Source organism: Eptesicus fuscus, chromosome 22 (genome assembly GCF_027574615.1).
Source record: "Eptesicus fuscus isolate TK198812 chromosome 22, DD_ASM_mEF_20220401, whole genome shotgun sequence".
NCBI classification, from domain to species: Eukaryota; Metazoa; Chordata; class Mammalia; order Chiroptera; family Vespertilionidae; genus Eptesicus; species Eptesicus fuscus.
In genome coordinates, this window is record NC_072494.1 from 41,522,834 (window position 1) to 41,542,001 (window position 19,168).

Sequence of the window (19,168 nt, forward strand, 5' to 3'; positions counted from 1 at the left end):
GCCAAACGCATGTTAAAATTAATGCCCAATTTATCTGTTACTGAAGATGTAGGCTGGCTTTCTATTTCTTCTCGAGGCACTCCTACCATATGGTATGTTCGTAGGAATTGGTTTCCAGGTCAGTTTTCATGTTTATTGGTATGAATGTTCATAGAATTATTTCATTTCTTTAACCTCTACAGGTCTAGTCTGTGCCGTTTTAAGAAAATCCTCACCAGAGGTTGTTTTTTCCGTTGGTTTTTAGAGACTGGAAGCGAGTGAGGAGGAGGGAGAAACATCGATAGGTTGCCTCCCACAGGCCCCCAGGCCCAAGCCATGGTTGTGCCTTCTCTCTCTGCTTGGTTCATCTCATTGGAATTTTTATCTACTTCACAGTTTAGGCTTTGTGGAACCCCACTTTTTTTCTTTTTCTATTTGATGTTTACTCCTCATTTTCTCCTTCCTTCCATTTTTCATGGGTTTATTGTTCTTTTTCTAACTTAACACATTGCAGACCATTAGTTTTATTGCTAGCTTTACCCAGTGGCCAGGTAAGTTTCTATTGAATGAGTACAAAAAACGTTTTACATAAATGTTAAAGGCACGCTTTAACATTAAATACCCATTGCATTTTGAAGTTATTACATGTTCTTACAAGCTAATCTTTTTAAAGTATGATACTTTATAAAATATTGTGTGATATGAAGCAAGAATTCTCGTGATCCATCCACAATGTGTTAAAAACTGTTTTTGTAGTTGGCATGACATATATTAGTTTCCAATTTTTTTCTAACTTCCTAAAATGTATATTTGATGCTCTTTTTTGTCCAACATTACTATTTAAAGCTGTGGTTTTCCCTTCATGTTCCTTAAGTGTTATGTAGTATTTATTATTCAATTGTTCTACAGAAATTTTTACTATCACTTTGTTATGTTCATTTTTTATTTCATCATGACTTCCATATAAATAGGGTTTAAAATTTTATTTTTAAAATAACATTAATAACTGAATAGTAGAGAAAGAACATGGCTTGTCAATTCTTTGAAATATATTGAATCTTGTTTTATGGTTTGGCACATTACCATTTAAAAATATATATATATATATATTCCATGTGTGTTTGAAATGACTGTAGTGAACTAACTGGTTCAAATTTGTTAATTCCAATTTTCAGGCATTCTATATATTTACCGATTTTTAGTATGCTTATCAATAAAAGACTTAGTTTAAATCTTTCAGCTTGATGATAATTTGTCTATTTCTCCTTAAGCTCTATTACTTCTTTCTTTGCATTTATGGAAGTATTATATTAGGGTTACAAAAGAAAAGTCATTGATTTGACCAGGAAATATGCAAAAGTCTGTCTGAGAGAACATGAGCGGTTGAGTCAGCCACGCGCAGGGCACACCGACTCTGAGGCGCGGCCGGGGCGGGGTGAGGAGAGCTCCGTGCTCAAGTGGACCTGGCGTTCGGTCACTTTCTAGCCTTGTGATTTGGGGGAATTACATAATCCCATCTTGGCTTCTCCTCCTTCAAATGATTCCTTTTGCCAAAGTCAGCATATTTCAAAGACTTTAAGTAACAAAACTTTGTTTTTATTAAAGGCAAATTTTTTCAGATATTTGCAATGAAAATAGCCAGCAGGTCTCAAGAGAAAGGTTCTACACGTCATAATGGGGGAAAATACAGCAACACTATCTTAACGCCTGTCATACAGAAATCCGATGCCTTTACCGTGGAGGAAAAGATGATCACATGTACCGTGTGCACAGCACTCCTCTAAAGGGCCAGTTTGGTCCCTGGAAGTCAGCCTTCCAAGGCGTTCCCATTACACAGTCAGGAAGCAGAGCAAGCCCTTGAGAAAAAAGCAAAAATGCCAAAATCTTCTCCAACCACAATTACTTTTAATCTACGAAAACAGAATTTCTGTACAAGATAGGCCATTTCAGAGAGTGGCATGTACCAGGGACGTGCTCTGCTGTCCGGGACTGCAATCAGAGGGAAGTGGGCCGGCTATTGTTTCAGAGTTGAAGAAGTACCATCATTAAGACAGGGGGGAGAAGGACTTGTACCCGCCCTTCGGGGACAGGGAAGGGGAGAGCGCGGTCTCACAGCTGGAGAACCTGGGGACGCTGCTGGAGGAGCCCGAGATGCGCTCTAGCAGGCGCGTGATCCCTCTTCCCCGAACACTGCTGTTAGGGCCCGAAATCTTCACCCCAGAAGGGTAGTCACCTAAGACATTGAAAATGCAAGAAAGAAAAGGCACTTTACAGTTTTATCACAGGGAGATCCCTCCACCGCCTCGCACTGCAGTGCAGGCTCCCTGGGCCTGGCGGGCTGGGGATGCCCAGTTTTATCACAGGGAGATCCCTCCACCGCCTCGCACTGCAGAGCAGGCTCCCTGGGCCTGGCGGGCTGGGGATGCCTGAGAGCCCAGTGGAGGCAGAGGCTCAACAGTGCCACCTGTTTTGTTTTCAGCCCTGGAAACCGAGACGGACGCTCTCCGGGCACCACCTGAACTTCACCAGGTATTGACCTTTCCCATGTCCCAAAGCCACCATTATATCAAAACTGGAAACGACAGCTGCCACAGAACAACGGGCTTTATTCTGAATGCCCCGAACAAGTCTGAAGGAGGAGTTCAAGTGTCTGAGGGATACAACACACCATCCCAACTGCCTCAGGCGCTAGTGGCTCCTCCAGCCCCTGTGCCCTAAAGCCCAGGCAGAGCACATTTCAGCGCCACACTCCAGGCTCTCTAACAAACTGAGGCCCCCAGCCCTCCATATACATTCCTATCAAATACAAGATGCTTACCAGTGGGTGTGTTTGATCTTGGTTCCTGATTAGAATAGTTGAAATGAGAGAATCCTGAGTTCTCAAACCTTAGCTTCTATAAAAACGGAAAGAAAAAAAATACCAGCGGGAGTGGGTAATTCTTATCAAATATTGCATCTACTATAATTTCAAATTACTCTTTAAAAAAGACAACTAACCTCCATTTTCCCAATGTCTGACCAACTTTTAAAGAGAAATGCTGTGGAGGGGAGTGTTTGGAGGGGAACTGGGCCTGCAGGGAGCACAGCCTGGAATGAAACGGGAATCCCAGCCGCAGTCCTGACAGCTGTGCTCCAGCCGAGCCGGCCTCCTTGTGAGCAAGGATGCAGCAGGGGGCAGGGAGATTAGACAGCCTTTAATCAAACCCTGACTCCAGCATCAGACATCTTTGAAGTAAAGATTTTAAATAGCTACTAGCATATTACCTACATTCAGATATGTAAGTTTGGAATACATGTTTGGACGTGGTTTGTATAATTTTAATTTTCTTAACACATTGTCAATGAGAGTGGGAAATGTACCAGGAAGGCAAAGGGTTTGTGCAGGAGCCACCTGAGTGAGAACGGCTCCACACGCCATGGAGATTTCAGGAACTTGAACGGGAGAGAGACCCAAAGGCCTGACCTGCTGCTGGCCAGGACCACACCGAGGACAGGAGAAGAGACAGGCGCTCCAAAGTCAGCACTTACCTGGTACCGCCCTGCATCCAATATGACCATTTTGGGTGTCACCCTGTTGCTGGCCTCATAATCCTGCAAGGGCACGTGGGCCTCTGTGAGCTGGATTCCAAAGAGCGTGGCCAGAGAATTGCTGATGCAGTACCTTCAGAGGGAAGGAAAGGTCACCACCAGGTCTTGCCCAGCCCCCCTTACAAGCACTCACCCCTCAAACATCTATATAATAAAGAGGTAATATGCTAACTGGTCCTGACGGTGTCCCAGTCACGACAGGTCAACAGGCTGCACATGCACAGAGCTGGTGGGCGGGGACAGGGGTGGGGAATTCCGCCCCCCGCGGAGGTGCATGGCAGTGGAGGCGCATGCAGGCTCCAGGACTAACATCACGCTGCTTCGGAGGCGGAGGCCACTCCTGACGGAGGCATGCGCAGGCCTGCTGTGCTGCCGGCCCAGAGGCAAGCATCAGGACGGGCCGCAGTGGCCCCCCAGCAGAGGTGCACGTAGGCCTGCCCAGCACTAATGTCACGCTGCCTCTGAGGTGGAGGCCGCTCCCAACGGAGGCACGCGCAAGCCCGCCGCACCGCCGGCCTGGAGGGGGGCATCGGGACGGGCCGCGGCAACCCCCCCAGCGGAGGTGCATGCAGGTGTGCTGTGCCACCCGGGCTGGAGGGGGAGTGTCGGGGGGGGGGCCTCGGCGGAGAGTTTTCAGCACTCCTGCACCGGGGTCTGAAGGCGTGGAGAGGAAGGGAGAGCAGATGGGCAGTTAGGGGGTTTAGGCCAGGAGGGGACAGCAGATAGGCAGTTAGGGGGATCAGGCCAGGAGGGGAGTGCAGAGAGGCAGTTAGGGGGATCAGGCCAGGAGGGGAGAGCAGTTAGGGGGAGCAGTTAGGCAGTTAGGGGGATCAGGCCAGGAGAGGAGAGCAGTTAGGACCATCAGACCAGCAGAGGAGCAGTTAGGAGCATCAGGCAGGCAGGCGGGTGAACGCTTAGGAGCCAGTGGTTCTGAATTGCGAGAGGTATCCCAGATTGGAGAGGGTGCAGACCAGGCTGAGGGACACCCCCCCCCCATGCATGAATTTTGTGCACCGGGCCTCTAGTCTATATATATAAAAGCCTAAGTGACCAAACGACCGAACGACCATTTGACCAGTGGCTATGACGTGCACTGACCACCAGGGGACAGACACTCAATGCAGGAGCTGCCCCCTGGTGGTCAGTGCGCTCCCAGAGTGGGAGCGCCGCTCAGCTGATGAGCACCAGATGCTGGGCTCACAGCTGGCAAGCGAGCCTCTCCTGCCTCTGAGGCAGTACGCTACCAATTGGAGGCAGCAGAGGCAGGCACAGCGGGGCCAGGCTCCTCCCCAGCCACCTGTCACTTAGCGCACTACTACATCCCTTGGGGGATGTCGGACTGCCAGTTTTGCCCCCGGGCCTGTGGGGATCGAGCCAAAACTGGCAGGCCGACATCCCCCAAGGGGTCCCAGATTGCGAGAGGGTGCAGGCCAGGCCGAGGGACCCCCACCAGTGCACAAATCCATGCACCGGGCCTCTAGTCCTATATAGTAAAAGGCTAATATGCTAAGTGTCCAGTCGGCTGTTCAACCAATCAAAGTGTAATATGCTAATGATATGCTAAGGCCGCTCAACCACTTGCTATGATGTGCACTGACCACCAGGGGGCAGATGCTCCAACCTGTAGGTTAGCTTGCTGCTGGGGTCCGGCCAATTGGGACTGAGCTAGATGGGCCAGACATGCCCTGGAGCATGCCCACAGTCACTCCCCAGCTGGCCAACCTCCCACATCTCTCCCTGGCCCCAATCGTGTACCAGTGGGGTCTCTTGGCCTGGCCTGTGCCCTCTTGCAATCTGGGACCCCTCGGGGGATGTCGGAGAGCCGGTTTCAGCCTGATCCCGCAGGCCAGGATGCAGGACCCCACTGGTGCACGAATTTGTGCACCGGGCCTCTAGTTTCTCCCATAAAACATGGCTGGCAGGGACACAGCTCTAAACTGGCAAAAAGAAATGCAGCAATTCTGAGAAGGAACAGGAATGGTAGCAACATGTATAAAACTGGCCACTACTGGTATTTTAAAGTATTTTCACCTATTTTTAACCCTCAATATTCTGATTATCAGATAAAATTTCAGGTTCATTATAAGAGAATATGAATGAGGATAAAGATCACTAGAATTCTCAAATAAGGCAAGGAGAGGGCACCAGAAACAAGGCTGCAATTTGAAAACACTCATCTCTCCTCAGATCCACCTACTTCAGTGTGGAAGGGCCCCCAGAGCCCCCAGAGCTAAGAAGGAAAGTGGGTCTGTGTTTCCAGCACCTTCACAAGGGAGCACTGCCCTCATGGCCACAGGACTCCTCCTGCAGGAGCCTCGGAGGAAGACTCCAGTAAGTGCTGACGAAGGTTTGCCCCAATCGCTCAGGTGGTAACTATGCCAGACAAGTAGGGACGAGGGTGGAATAATAAAAGAAACAGAAAGGAAAAACCCACTTTGCTTTGAAAAAGAATTGTGGAAGTAGAGGCAAACAGCCATTCTCCCCAAATGCAACCACCAGGGCCAGCCCAACACATGGCGAACCCACATGAGAGGAGCCTTCTTTCTCCAACTTACGCAATTTTCTTGCAAACAGCTAAAGCGCAGAAGAGAATGTCATTTTCCTCGTGCCACTTGCACCTGTATAAAAAAAAGGACTTTAATCTCCTGATCTTATGAGAGAGCACCACTTAAGGGTTTTTGCATGCCAGACTTCTAATTTACCTCGTTGAAATCATTCAAGGAAAACTGACACTATTACTTAAAGATTAAGGTTCCTAATTTAACACAAAAAGTAGATTTTAAAAAAACAGATCTTTTTATGTTACCTCCTCTGATGCAAACTCATGACGCTATGCAAGCCCCTCAGAACCACAACAGGCCAACCGTACCTTGAACTCACACGAGCGCTCCAGACACACAGCAGTGCCCATGGTTAATATGCACCTGCTCAGCAAACATCTGCTGAGTGCAAACTGTTCAACACTGTGAGGGACTGACTACCACTTGGAAGCCTTTCAAATGCACTAGGTGACCTATGTACAAGGAGCCATTTCCTAGGGAAGGCCCGACGGCCACAGCTGGTCCCAGCAAAGTCAGCAAGCCCGATAAAGCGCGTTTCTCTAGAAGCAGGGCCTTCCTCCCAGAAACGCATGACCGGCACAAGAAAAACGCTCAAACAGACTTGAAAGACCCCCAAAATAGATTTGAACCAAATTTCATCAAAAGACAACTCTTGTTCTTTGGATGGAATTTAACTTTATAAAGATTTCATTCTCCCAAGTTAATTTATACATTTAATGCAATTCAAGGAGCTTTTTTTATGGAACTAGACTGAAGTGAGTGATACTTCTGAATACACGTTTTTGTTTGAATCATGCTAGTGCACTACAACTTTCAAAAGATAAAAGCAAGGATGTGAGAAAACAGAAATGGAATAAAACTAGCAAATGGACTTAACTATATTTCAAATGAGTAATTTAACCACTCTGATAGGGAAGAAAAAACCCAAATAACTTTTGAACAAACTACTTTCTATTACCTTCAGACTGAAAAACAGCTGAGAAAAACCCCAGTCAGTGTGTCTATCTCCTGACGGGTGCCACTGAACAATCCTGGACAACTTCTAACATGCTCTAGGCACGAACAACACACAGACCCCGGAGCCAGGCTCTCCCGCAGAGAAGGGAAATGCAAAAGCAGAAGCGTGGCAACCAGGAACCCCACACTGGAGGACTGCAGTTGCAGGGTTAGTACAAACTCACGGTGAGACGAGCGAGCTACCTTACACGTGTGCAGAGGTTGTGTACACGGACACGCCCGAGCTCTCCACGGAGCACACCCATTCAGAGTGCTCCAGGAGAATGAGCACCCCTAGCACCCAGAGCCTGTTCCTAATTCTGTCCTGGCTGGCAGGCGCCGGGGCTCCAGAAGCAGCACTGACCCAAGCCGCTGCAGGGCAAGCCAGGCCCACAGGGGCCAGAAGGCAAAGCAGCACAGATGGCCAACCTGGACCCTACTTCGAAGGGTGTTCTGGCCATGAGAGTAGTTAACAGATCACAGGAACATCACAGCCCCTGGATAAAGTGGAGTCCGTGAGTCCACACTCATGAAGTGCATTACAAATGCATGCGCAAAGGGGAAAGCTCTTTCCTCCAGTGGACAATGGGATTAGAAAATCACTATTTCACAAACACAGCAGTAACAGTTTCAAGTGAAAATCATTCACAGATGCCAAAACCAATAGATTTCAGGCACAGAATCTCCAAGTCTCCCCCACAAAACATAAGGGGAAAAATCCAACTCTTCAGTGGAGAAACCTGGCGGACACTGTCTTAAGCAGGTGATCAGCAGTGTCATCGGTCCCTGGGCAAACACGCGTCTCCTGGTATGAGACGATGGAGACAGCGCTCTGTGCTGTTCCTCAGACACACATATGGCCTCAGTCTAACGAGGAAATGCAGGCGACTCCAAGTGAGCATGTGACTTACACCGTCCCTGGCTGCACCCTCCACACGCCAAGTCATGGAAGTCACAGAGAGGGACCATCCCCGATGAACGGAGCCTCAGGAGACACAATAACTAAACGCAACCCGTGACCCTGGAATGAACCCTAGACTAGATGTTGTTGTTGTTGTTTTGCTGAAAAAGACAATATTGAACCAACCAGCAAAATGTGAGCGTGGCCTCTGGGCGGCCGTCCTGGGCCGGGCAGCCCCGCCTCTGTCCATCACACTGGGGTAAAACGCAGAAATGTGCTTGTTCTCACAAAAACACTTCCCGACTGAGGGTAAAAAGGGAGCATGACCACAACCGACTCTCAAGTGGTATATAAATGCTGAGAGACAGTTATAAAGGAAATGTACTAAAACATTGAGTGAATCTGAGAAAATGGCATATATGACTTCTTTGTACTATTCTTGCATCTTTTCTCTAAACCTGAAATTACTTCAAAGAAAAAAAAATACTTCTGCCGATATATTTCACTTACATATTTCTTACATGTAAGTATAAGAATGCTATGTAGTAAAACGCCTAAATAAATAGAAACTTTTATCACTACAGAAATTCTAAGTGGAAGTGCTGTCACTTTAATTGGCAGTTTTGGGTTGTTTTTAGTAGTAGACAAAGTAACAATGTATCTCACTATCAATGGAATCTTATATTCAAGGAAATGCAAGGATTCCAGGGTTTGATAGGAAAATATGGCCTAGAAAGGCAAAAACTAATCCTACCATATTTTCTCCGTTCAGGAAAGAAATCAAAATCACTATCATAAAACCACTAAATACCTTGTGTTGCTAGAATAATCCCACATGGCCACATCGAGGAGGCTCCGAACCCAGGTCTTGGAGGGCTCCTTGAGAAACTTTTGCTGGTAGATCCCCACTACAAGATCCTCAACAGTGAGAAGTTCCAGATTTTGCCTGATTTCTTTCATTGGTGAACAGAAAAACAGACAGGATTAGTGACTGCAGGTACGGAGAGCATGCACACCAAAATGGAAACAAACGCAGCTCTCACTGTCCCCGGAGCAGGGGCTCAGGCTACTCACCTGACCCCTTCTCCATGTGCTTCAGACACCAGTTGACTCTGGCTCTGTCGTCAGACTGCAGGAGAGAACAAAGGACTTGTCTTTTCTCCTGCCCGAGTTACTTTTTATTAATGCTCTCCTCTCAAACTGGGCGGGGGAGGGGGGGGGAGAGGGGGCAGAAGAGGGTGGTGGGAAGGGAGGGACTGGAGAGTCTGTGTCAACTAGATGAGAACTATAGCAAAGAGCAACATGTATCAGAAAAGACCACTACTATTAATAACCAGCTATATTCTAAAATATTTTATGAAAAGCTAGTGAGACTTAGGGTAGACAAATGAAGAACCCAATGTTCAGAAAAAGATCATCTATTCATGGTTATGCTAGTAAATAGTGAGGTTAAAAGCCAATTCTTCAGCTCCTAGCCTAGAACTTAGACCCAGCAATGAACAAATGAACTCTAGAGAATAAGAAAGAGTGTCAAGGGATTGCTGCAGGACCGTTTTGATAAAACGGTAATCTTGTTTAGACGGATGGGTCTGTGGACTAAAACATCCACCTTCAGGGTAAAAGGATGTTGAAGGGATTTCAGGAGGAGGAACTAAAAACGAGATCTATCAAAGCAGCCTTTAGTACAAGAGAAATTTAGAAGAAAAGGCATCACACCTAATTACACTGAAAATGACTCACAGTGAGTCACACACACAGTGAATCACACACACATAGCTAACACACACACAGTGAGTCACACACACAGCTAACACACACACAGCCAACACACAAACACAGCCAACACACACACAGCTAACACACACACACAGCTAACACACACACAGTGAGTCACACACACAGCTAACACACACACAGTGAGTCACACACACAGTGAGTCACACACACAGCTAACACACACACAGCTAACACACTCAAACACAGGTAACACACACACAGGTAACACACACACAGCTAACACACACACACACACACAGCTAACACACACAGCTAACACACACACAGTGAGTCACACACACAGCTAACACACACACAGCCAACACACAAACACAGCCAACACACACACAGCTAACACACACACAGCTAACACACTCAAACACAGGTAACACACACACAGCTAACACACACACACAGCTAACACACACACACACACACTAACACACACAACACACACACAGCTCACACACACACACACAGCTAACACACACACACACAGCTAACACACACACACACAGCTAACACACACACACACACACTAACACACACACACACACACACACAGCTAACACACAGGCACAGGGTCTTTCTCTGGGGCCCTTCCGTGGGTCTTGGTTACCTAAGGCGATGCCTTACAGAAATGCCCCGCGGACTTTACCTTACAGTAGATGGGTGGCCACTTCCCTGGGTTCGGATGAATGAACCTATAAAGGTTTTGCAGCACGGTTGCTTGGTCACATCCAGATTCAAAGTTTGAAATAGGAATCTTGTGACTAGAATCACCTGAAGGAAATAAAGAGAAGGCAGGAGTTCAAATCTCGACTCAGACAAATGTTACGAAGCAGGCATGAAAGCAGGAAGAAGGAAGAGTAGTGGGTGCTTGCTGAGCACTGAGCCAGCCTGGTCAGGTCAGGGACGTTAACTGTCTTGTGGCACCTTATCAGGAGGGGATTCACACAGAGAAGGGACAGCTGCAGTCACAGACGAAAGCACCACAGCGCCCCTTTACCCAGTTTGCTTTCCGCAGTTTGTTACCTGCTTCAACTGTGATCTGAAAATATTTAATTGAACATTTCCTAAAAAACAATTCTTTAAGCTTTAAACTGAGCACCATTCTGAATAGTGTTATGAAAACCACAATGTCCCTCTCTGTTCCACCCAGGACGTGAGCCATCCCTTTGTCCTGGGTCTCCGTGCTGTAGACGTAACCACCTCTTCTCACTTACTAGTCCAAGTTAGCAGATGGACGTCCCAGAGCCACAGTGCCTGTGTTCAAGGCCCTGTTCACTTAAGAACAGCCCATAGCACAAGGGCAGTGGCGCTGCGACGCGGATCTGCCACAGAGAAGCCGGAAAGGCTTCCTTTATGTGAAAAGGTGCACGTTCCCGACTAGATAAGAAAAACAATTGTATGCTAAGGTTGCCAAGACCCTAAGAATGAATCTTCTATCCATGAAATTGCAAAGAAAAGAATCATGAAGAAGGCTAAGCCAGTACAGTAAGATATTCTGAGATAGACACATTCACATAACTTGTTTTATTATTACTGTTATTAATCTCTTAGTGCGCCTAATTGATGTTACACTTTATCCCAGGTTTGTCTGTATCCATAGGGCTTAGGACTGCAGTTTCAGGCATCCACGGGGGGTCAGACAGGTCCCCTGTGGATAAGGGGGGACGACTGTGTTAACAGTTGGCAGTGGAGTGAGAACTGAAACCCAGGTTTGTGAAGTGACTGAGCCTCAATGTCTTCACTATTTCATTCATCTGTTTGTTAATAAGGCCACAGAACTTAACAATAATGACCACTTTTTCAAAGTTGTAAGAAGAAGAGTTCCACTTCCAGCAAAAAATGGACCAAGTAACTCAGACCACCCTTGCCACAAAAATGCAACGTGCTTGGAGACACCAAGAGCACATCCAGCGGCAAGGAATTACCAGAGGAGGTGGAAGTGAACACAGACTCCAGAGCAGACCCTCGCTGTGGGGCAGTGGCCCCTGGAGTCGTGTGCCAATTCCAGAAGAGGGAGGTGACTGGTGGGAAGTGCGAGTTCACTGCTTTGGGGGCCTGGCAAGCTAGTGAGGCCCCAGGTGTCTAGAAAAAGCAAACAGAAATCCTCTTCAAAGAAAAGGAACATCATTATAGGCCTCAAATTACTTTAAAATCATTTTTTCAATACTTTATACAAATTACCAAGTACACAAAGAAACAAGAATCAGAACCAAAACAGAGTGGTAGAAAGAGACCCCAAAATAATCCAGATTCTGAAGTGATTGGACAGATTTTAAACAATCATGTTTATATCTGAGATCAAATTACAAATTCAGCAGGAAACTACGAAAAGGATACGGGAGTTCAACTTCTGATAATAGCAAAGTGGGGGAAAGCTAAACCAATAAGACACCTGCTTGAAAGCCTCGAGAGGTACAAATTGGGTGAGGAAAGACAGGCCCAAAGCCTCAGAAGAAGAAATCCTGGAACTGAACCTGGTAACTTGGCATTTACCAATTCTGGAAGAGGAGGGTCAGAGGCTGGGAAACTGAGTTGACAGACCCCGAGCTAGTAAGAATTAAAAGTAATACTCCAGTGTTACCGTGTTTATAAAGTACCCTATATAATAAAGAGCTAATATGCTGATTAGACCGAACAACTGAACGACCGTCCAGACGACCTTCCCAACAAAGCTGGGGCTGCGAGGGCCGGCTGAGGCTGCAAGGGCAGAGCCCCTGGCACGAATTCCGTGCATCGGGCCTCTAGTTTGTAATAAATATACTCAATTATCTTCTGGCTTCCGTTGTTTACGCTGTAAAGTCAATTATAAATTTCACTGATGATCTTTAGATGGTAATCTGTCCATCTTCCCCACTTTTTAGTAAAGATCAAGTAGAAATAGACTGACTCTCATAAGGTCTGAACCCAGTTTTAATCCTGAAATTGGATTAAGGCCATCAGGTTAAGGCCAGCCTTGGGACAGAAGCAACATCATCTTTGGGGAGAAAAAAAACATGATACATACTGTCCAGCACTCAATGAAAAATAACCAGACACATGAAGAGATATGATAACTTGATTGAACATCAAGGTAACCAACAGACTATTAAAATAGACCCAAAAAGAAAAAAAATATCTGTACCATGGTTATCAGACATAAGACATTAAAATAATGAGGTTTATTATAATCAGGAAATAAAAAAGAATAATTTCAGCAGAACCATTAACAAGAACCAAATGTGAATTCAAAGATTGAAAACACATTCCTTAAGACTAGAGAATAACCTTAAATAACAAATCAGGTAAATTAATCTCTACCTTTAATGTGAATGTACAAAGGTCACGAATAAAACTTTCTGGTAAAGTTTTATTTTTATATCCAGTCTTTACTCCACCTGGAATCGACTTGTTTATGGTGTGAGGTAGAGATTCGGTTTATCCCCCGCCCCACCATGTGGATAATCAGTTATCTCAGCCCTCATTATTGAATAATCAATTTACTCTCAGACATGCAGTACCACCTGTACCACACACAAGTCTTTTTGGTATTTCATTCTGCTCTCTTGGTCTGCTTGTTTTTTGGTGTTCATATCATACTGTTACTGAAAAAACTCAAAGGACACAACCAAAAGTGAATCTAAAACACTCATTTACCTTTATAAGTATTACAAAATAGCCGATTACAGCAGATTTGAAAAACATTTTCTAATTTAAACACTTTCAAATATACATTTTAAAATAAATCTATTATCACAATTTTTATTCTAATCAAACAGGAACCTGGTTAAAATCTAGTTTCTAGAAGAGTTTAGTTCAAGAGCTGAGGTATATACAGTCATGTCCTTTGGCTGCTGAAAACTTGAAAATAAGAAGCTGATTTCCTCATCTAAAAGTTAATTCAGAGCTCCTTTGTATGTTTAACACTGTCATTCTGTCGTTTTTGAAGCACCATCTTTTTTCTTGACTCTGAAAGGTCTCCCTGTAAATTCCCATAAACCTAGATAATCTGATACCTCCTAAAAGACTTACCTATATATCTGGCCAGTAAAAGCAGCCAATGTCAAAGCCAAAGGCTATGTGCAGAAAATAAAAACACAACCCCCATAACGGAAAAGAGGTATTATACTACAAAGTGTATATACTTTTAAAGTTTTTAAGGATCATATATACATCGACCTCTTCTATGAAGAGTCTCCAACAACTAACTTAGGGTTAGTTTCCAACTGACATTTCATGTGTCTGGTAAAAGCAGTAAGTCTTAGCCAGGTACACACACACATTCATGCACCCCACCCTTTCATACTTACTTGCAGCCTGACAATGAAACCGAAATCCTCGTGGAATTTCACCTGTAATACAAAATGTTTTGCTGAGAGGAGCAGAAATATGGCAGCTCTGTGGTTATCCTACAGCAATAATATTCCACATGACAACCAAGTCATAAGATAGGTGGGTAACTGTTACTGCTATGTGAAAATATAAGATAGTAAACCCATTTCATCGTGCGTCTTTTAACCAAAGGTATGATGACTATCAAAAATTTTTGTATTTTTGTCAAGCCATTTCAAAAAGCAAATTATTCCTTTCCAAGAAAGATATCTTAGGTAAAGAACACTTGGCCCTGGCCAGCATGGCTCAGTTGGTTGAGTGTCACCCTGTGCACGGGAAGGTGACTGGTTTGATTCCCAGTCAGGGCACATGCCCAGGTTCCAGGCTTGATCCCAGGTTGGGGTGCGTGTGGGAGGCAGCCAATCAATGTTTCTCTCCCCCTCTCCCTTTCCTCTCTAAAATCAATAAAAACACACTTGTGCTAAAGGGTCTGAGCTCAGGGTCCAGGAATGGGCCTCAGGGGTTCATGAGGTCCTTGACAGTTTAGGTTCTCTGAGGAAAGGTCTCCAAGCTCTAGCTCCCTCATGTTTTGCAACCATGTAAGAAAGTAGTCATTTGGCTTGTCCTGAGCAGCAACTCTCAGTATGAGCAGGATTCGGTTTTGTCATCTAGAAACAAGAGAACGTGCTGGGCATCTTAATGAACTTAAAAGCAACTGACAAAACCGAGAAGTTCTTCTTTCCCCGACCTCTTCTCCTTTACACTTCTCCACACAAAGAAGTTATATTTCCCCTGCTTACCTTTAAAGGTAGAGTATCCCCTATCTCAGTGGTTCCCAACCTGGGGCACACGCCCCACAGGGGGCGATTTGATTTTTAAGGGGGGCGGGCAATTCAAGAATGAGTTATCAACAGTGAATTTTTTGCATTTTTTATGGTTCTAGGGTCCTTATATGAAGTATATAAATATAGATGGTGACATATTTATGTATCTCAGTTCTCTATTTTATGTTTGAAAACTTTATTTGCTATTTCTTCATATCACTTCTTTTTTTTTTAACAATTTCTTAGTGATTTCTTCCTCAGTACTTCAACTGTCCCTTCATTCTTTTATTTTTCTCTTTCACGGATGCCATGTTGTTTGGAAGCTTGTTTAGACCAAGTTAATGGCCTTTTAGGCTTCCTCCATGTGAATAGGAGTTCACCTTTTGAATAATAAAAATTCTATGTCACAGGGGAGAGGGAACTTCAGGATTTGAGAGATGCTTAGGTGGGGCATGGTCAATAAAAGGTTGGGAACCACTGGTCCATCCTCTTGAGAACCAAACCAAATCCCATGCCTTTGTAATGAACTGCTTTGATGAGGTAGAACAGTGAGAAGAAGAGATACTAGAGCCTGCAACTATGAGGCTCTTTCCACACTTTCTCACTATTCCTTAGAGCCGCCCTCTAATAGGTTCAGGATGGTTAAGGACTTTGCTCAAAGTTACAAAGCAATAAATAGTTAACAACTGGTGACAGCTGCGGTGAAGGATGGTGTAAAGAAACCCTTGAGAGGAGCCACAGTATAAAAAGCTTTTAGAAAATTCCCCAGCAGGTGAATTTAGAGCAGCAGGTGAGCACAGAGCAGGTGAGCACAGGGCAGGCTACACGATTCCAGGCATTCCATCCATCCAACTCTGATGCTTACCTGAAGTTAAAAGCCTAAACCAAAAACCTGTGTCAACACCTAATTCTTAACAGTTTTTCAGCCACGTATTATGAAGTCTTGTTACAGTTTAAGCACTCAGCTGCACATCAGCTTTTAAGAAAACAAATAGTGTATCAAATGAGTTCAAGATAAAACCCATACTTTTAAAGATCTAGGCCCGCGCCAACTGGCTACTCACCAGGACTGATGAAACTGTGGAAGTCCTCTATGATACCATCTTGGAGAGAATATTTCACACAGCCTATTTCGCAAGGGAGAAAGCGCTGTTCACAGTGAGGAGGCAGCTCGCCATGGCTAAAAATGTTCAAAAAATAAAAAATGCCTCCAAGGAGAGCTAAAAAAAAAAAAAAAATCACAGACAACATGAACAGATGAGCATCTCAAACTTACCCTTCTACAAAAGCAAAACTCTAGAGCCATTTTCCTTTTGTTCCTATATTCTGAAAGGAGCTGGGAAAGAGAACGAATCAGCTCTACGGGATAAATGAATCAAAAGCTTTCCAATGGCACGTATCACGGGTTAAAGCAGTAACCAGTCTGCATGAAGCAACAAGGTAATTCAAACTTGCAGCCGACTCTATATAATTTAGCAAAATATAAGCCCTGAATCTCAGGAATGACCCATAGTCAACAAGTATAAGGGTTTGGGAAATGAGTCCGAATTCGTGTAGAAAAACTCTGATATAAACTATGGACGGTTTAGTTCAACCTTTCCTGGTTACCAATATACACAAGACCATCTATACATTATCTTAAGGCAGAAGAAAATGTGAGGATGGTCTTATTATCAGGACTGACCACCTCTAAGACTGTTGAAAGCTTATGAATCTTCAACAAAGTCAGACCACAGTTTATAAAAACAGCCATGCCAGTGGTTGAGCTTCAACCTATGAACCAGAAGGTCACAGTTCAGTTTCCGGTCAGGGCACATGCCTGATCCCCACTGTGGGGCATGCAGGGAGCAGCCAACTAATGATTCTCTCTCCTCAATGATGTTTCTATCTCATTCTCTTCCTCTCTGAAATCAATAAAAATAAATATATCAAAAAATAAGCCAGAAGGGAATGGCAAGGACTCTTATTAGCTCTGTTCTTTTCTGGGCTAGATCAATAATTCAACCTTACCCTTATAGCACAAATGTGTGTAAGTCCCTATTTACTTCAGTGCCTAGCTACCAACACTAACGCATACAGTATGTTTGATAATACATGAACTGGTAGAAACCAAGAGAACAGATCTTTGTAAAACAAAACTCTCCAGTGTTACTTCAACAAATGCAAATTACCTGATCTCTTACCACGTTAGCGCCATCATTCGTGAACATCTGTAATCGATTACTTTAAAATGCAGGTTCAAAATAATCAGAACACGCACTTACTGATCAACATATTAGTGTCTTGAGCACCCAAATTTAACTAAACAAAACATGTTAGGATTACTCTACCTTGATCATTTTTTAGAGACAAGCTTGACATATCCGGCGGTGAAACATTCTGCTTTGGAACAAGCATGCCTGGCTTCCTCAGTGGGGTGCAAACAGGTTTCTAAAGAGGAAGAGAATGATTGACCACATACTTACTCTTGCTTGGCACTTTATACCACAAACTTAAATTTAGCAAAATAGCTGGAAAACAGCCCACAGATTACTTCAGTAACCTCTCCAGGCCAATGAGCCCAATGGGTAAATACATACACGCTTGTCAATGACAACAAGGGGAAAGGCAGACAATGATATAAATATCCCGAATCAAAGGTGAGTGGTAAATAACTTAAATTCAATCATTGCTGAAAACTACTTGCCTATTACTGATAATCTAAACTATTCCTACTGAGTCATAATATGTGCCAATCCAGTGGCCAAAGGGACATCATTCAAAAAATACTAATACTGTTTGCTTTTCAAAAAACTAAAATAAAAATCATGCTGACTCCCAGTGTTCATGAGATGTATAGACAATACAGCTTACTTTCTGATGGGAAACATCTTATAACACACTGTAGTAAAAAGAATGGGAGGAAATCAAGGCTCGAAAGTATAAATAAGTACAAATTGAAGTGATTAGAGCTTCTACCCGAACATAAATCCCCCAAATAAAAATCTCGCAAACCTAAAACATAGCAAAGCTCTCTGGAGTTTCAATCCAATGTTGGCAGTTGAGAGGAAGAATGGAACTATGTAAGAATGGAAAGAACACAGGAGTGGGAAACGCAATTACCCGGCACTTTGATATAAATCAAGAAAACAATCTTACTTGGTATTTTTACGTTCTCCTTACACAGAAATTTACCAAATTCACTGTCTTCAATGCTTACCTGTACGGCAGGAAACATTTGCCAACTCCTGCAGGTCTCCTTATGTCAGTATTTTACATAGGGCAGCGGGCCTGGTTCATTTAAGAAGAGACACTGGCCCAAACTACTTTAAAATATCCAAAAAAGCGTTCTTTAACCGTGAAAGGGTGGAGAGGGCCCCTCAGAGGTCCGGTGCTACAGGCCCTGAATGCCACAGCTCTCTCTGCTTCAGGGTTCACGGGCTGCAGGTTCCCTCATGGGATTTCCCTGGTCTTCGCTGCCAAAGCGTACCAACCTGTGCCCCAGCAGGGCAGCCTGCTGGGTCAATAACAGGCATTCTGACACCAGGGAGGAAAATTAAAACCTTCTAACCCCAACGCCCAGCCCTCTGCCCTGACATGCCCCCGTTCACTCATCCAGCACCTACTCAACGGGCCCGGATGCCAGGCAGGTGGCTGCTCATCGCAGGCGACCTTTACCTGCTTCTCTGAAGGTCCCGAGTCCTTTCCCTGGGCGGCTCTCCATGCTCGAGCCATGTCTGCGTACTTCTCCTTTTCGTCCTGGCTCAGGAGCTGGGGGCCATTGCAGGGAAGACACGAAGAGAAACAGCAGTGAGGCCCGAGCGCCCTGGCCCCGCAGGCGGATGCCTGGACTTGGAGGGGCTGCGGTTCAGACGTCCGTCCGTTTACCCGGGCGGGCGTAGGGGGTTCCCCTCCCCCAGGCACAGGGTCTCTGTCCTCCCCGAGGCCTCCTTCCCTCGGCCTCGTCCTCCGGCCTTGCCCTCCGGCTTGCCCAACTGCCCGGCCCGCTGACCCCTCCAGCCTTACCGCCCAATCAGCAGAGCAGTGGGGGATGGCGTCCGCCACGCGAGCCACCGGCAGGCCTCGCCGCCGCAGTTCAGGGATCTTTTCCTGCACGAAGAAATAGTAGGCATTCCGGGTGGCCTTGCGGTTCGGCATGGCGAACGCGGCCAGGCTTCGAGGGACCTGAGACAGCACCAGCCACCGGCGCCCTCGCCGGGCTCCCGCCCTTAGTAACCGAGGCT

General features: G+C 45.3%; 1 protein-coding gene across 1 annotated transcript; it reads right to left on the reverse strand.

The window, feature by feature from the left end:
• Positions 1-1,553: 1,553 nt before the first annotated feature.
• On the reverse strand, positions 1,554-19,160 carry MAEL (maelstrom spermatogenic transposon silencer). Its single transcript, XM_008153107.3, has 12 exons — positions 18,951-19,160; positions 18,603-18,695; positions 17,276-17,375; positions 16,010-16,165; positions 14,100-14,141; positions 10,460-10,584; positions 9,100-9,154; positions 8,837-8,978; positions 6,123-6,185; positions 3,508-3,640; positions 2,798-2,873; positions 1,554-2,212 (listed from the first exon to the last, which is right to left on the reverse strand). The coding sequence occupies exons 1-12, from the start codon at positions 19,080-19,082 to the stop codon at positions 2,025-2,027; spliced, it is 1,305 nt and encodes a 434-aa protein (XP_008151329.2). The 5' UTR covers positions 19,083-19,160; the 3' UTR covers positions 1,554-2,024.
• Positions 19,161-19,168: the final 8 nt, after the last annotated feature.

What these genes read in the sequence shown, in the direction of transcription:
- MAEL (XM_008153107.3), bottom strand. Translation starts at nt 19,082, where the DNA reads ATGCCGAACCGCAAGGCCACCCGGAATGCCTACTATTTCTTCGTGCAG. An exon ending in CCACAGTTTCATCAGTCCTG is followed by an intron (nt 14,142 to 16,009) that starts GTGAGTAGCCAG and finishes TTTGTATTACAG; the next exon opens with GTGAAATTCCACGAGGATTT. An exon ending in TGGATGCAGGGCGGTACCAG is followed by an intron (nt 2,874 to 3,507) that starts GTAAGTGCTGAC and finishes CCGTTTTTATAG; the next exon opens with AAGCTAAGGTTTGAGAACTC.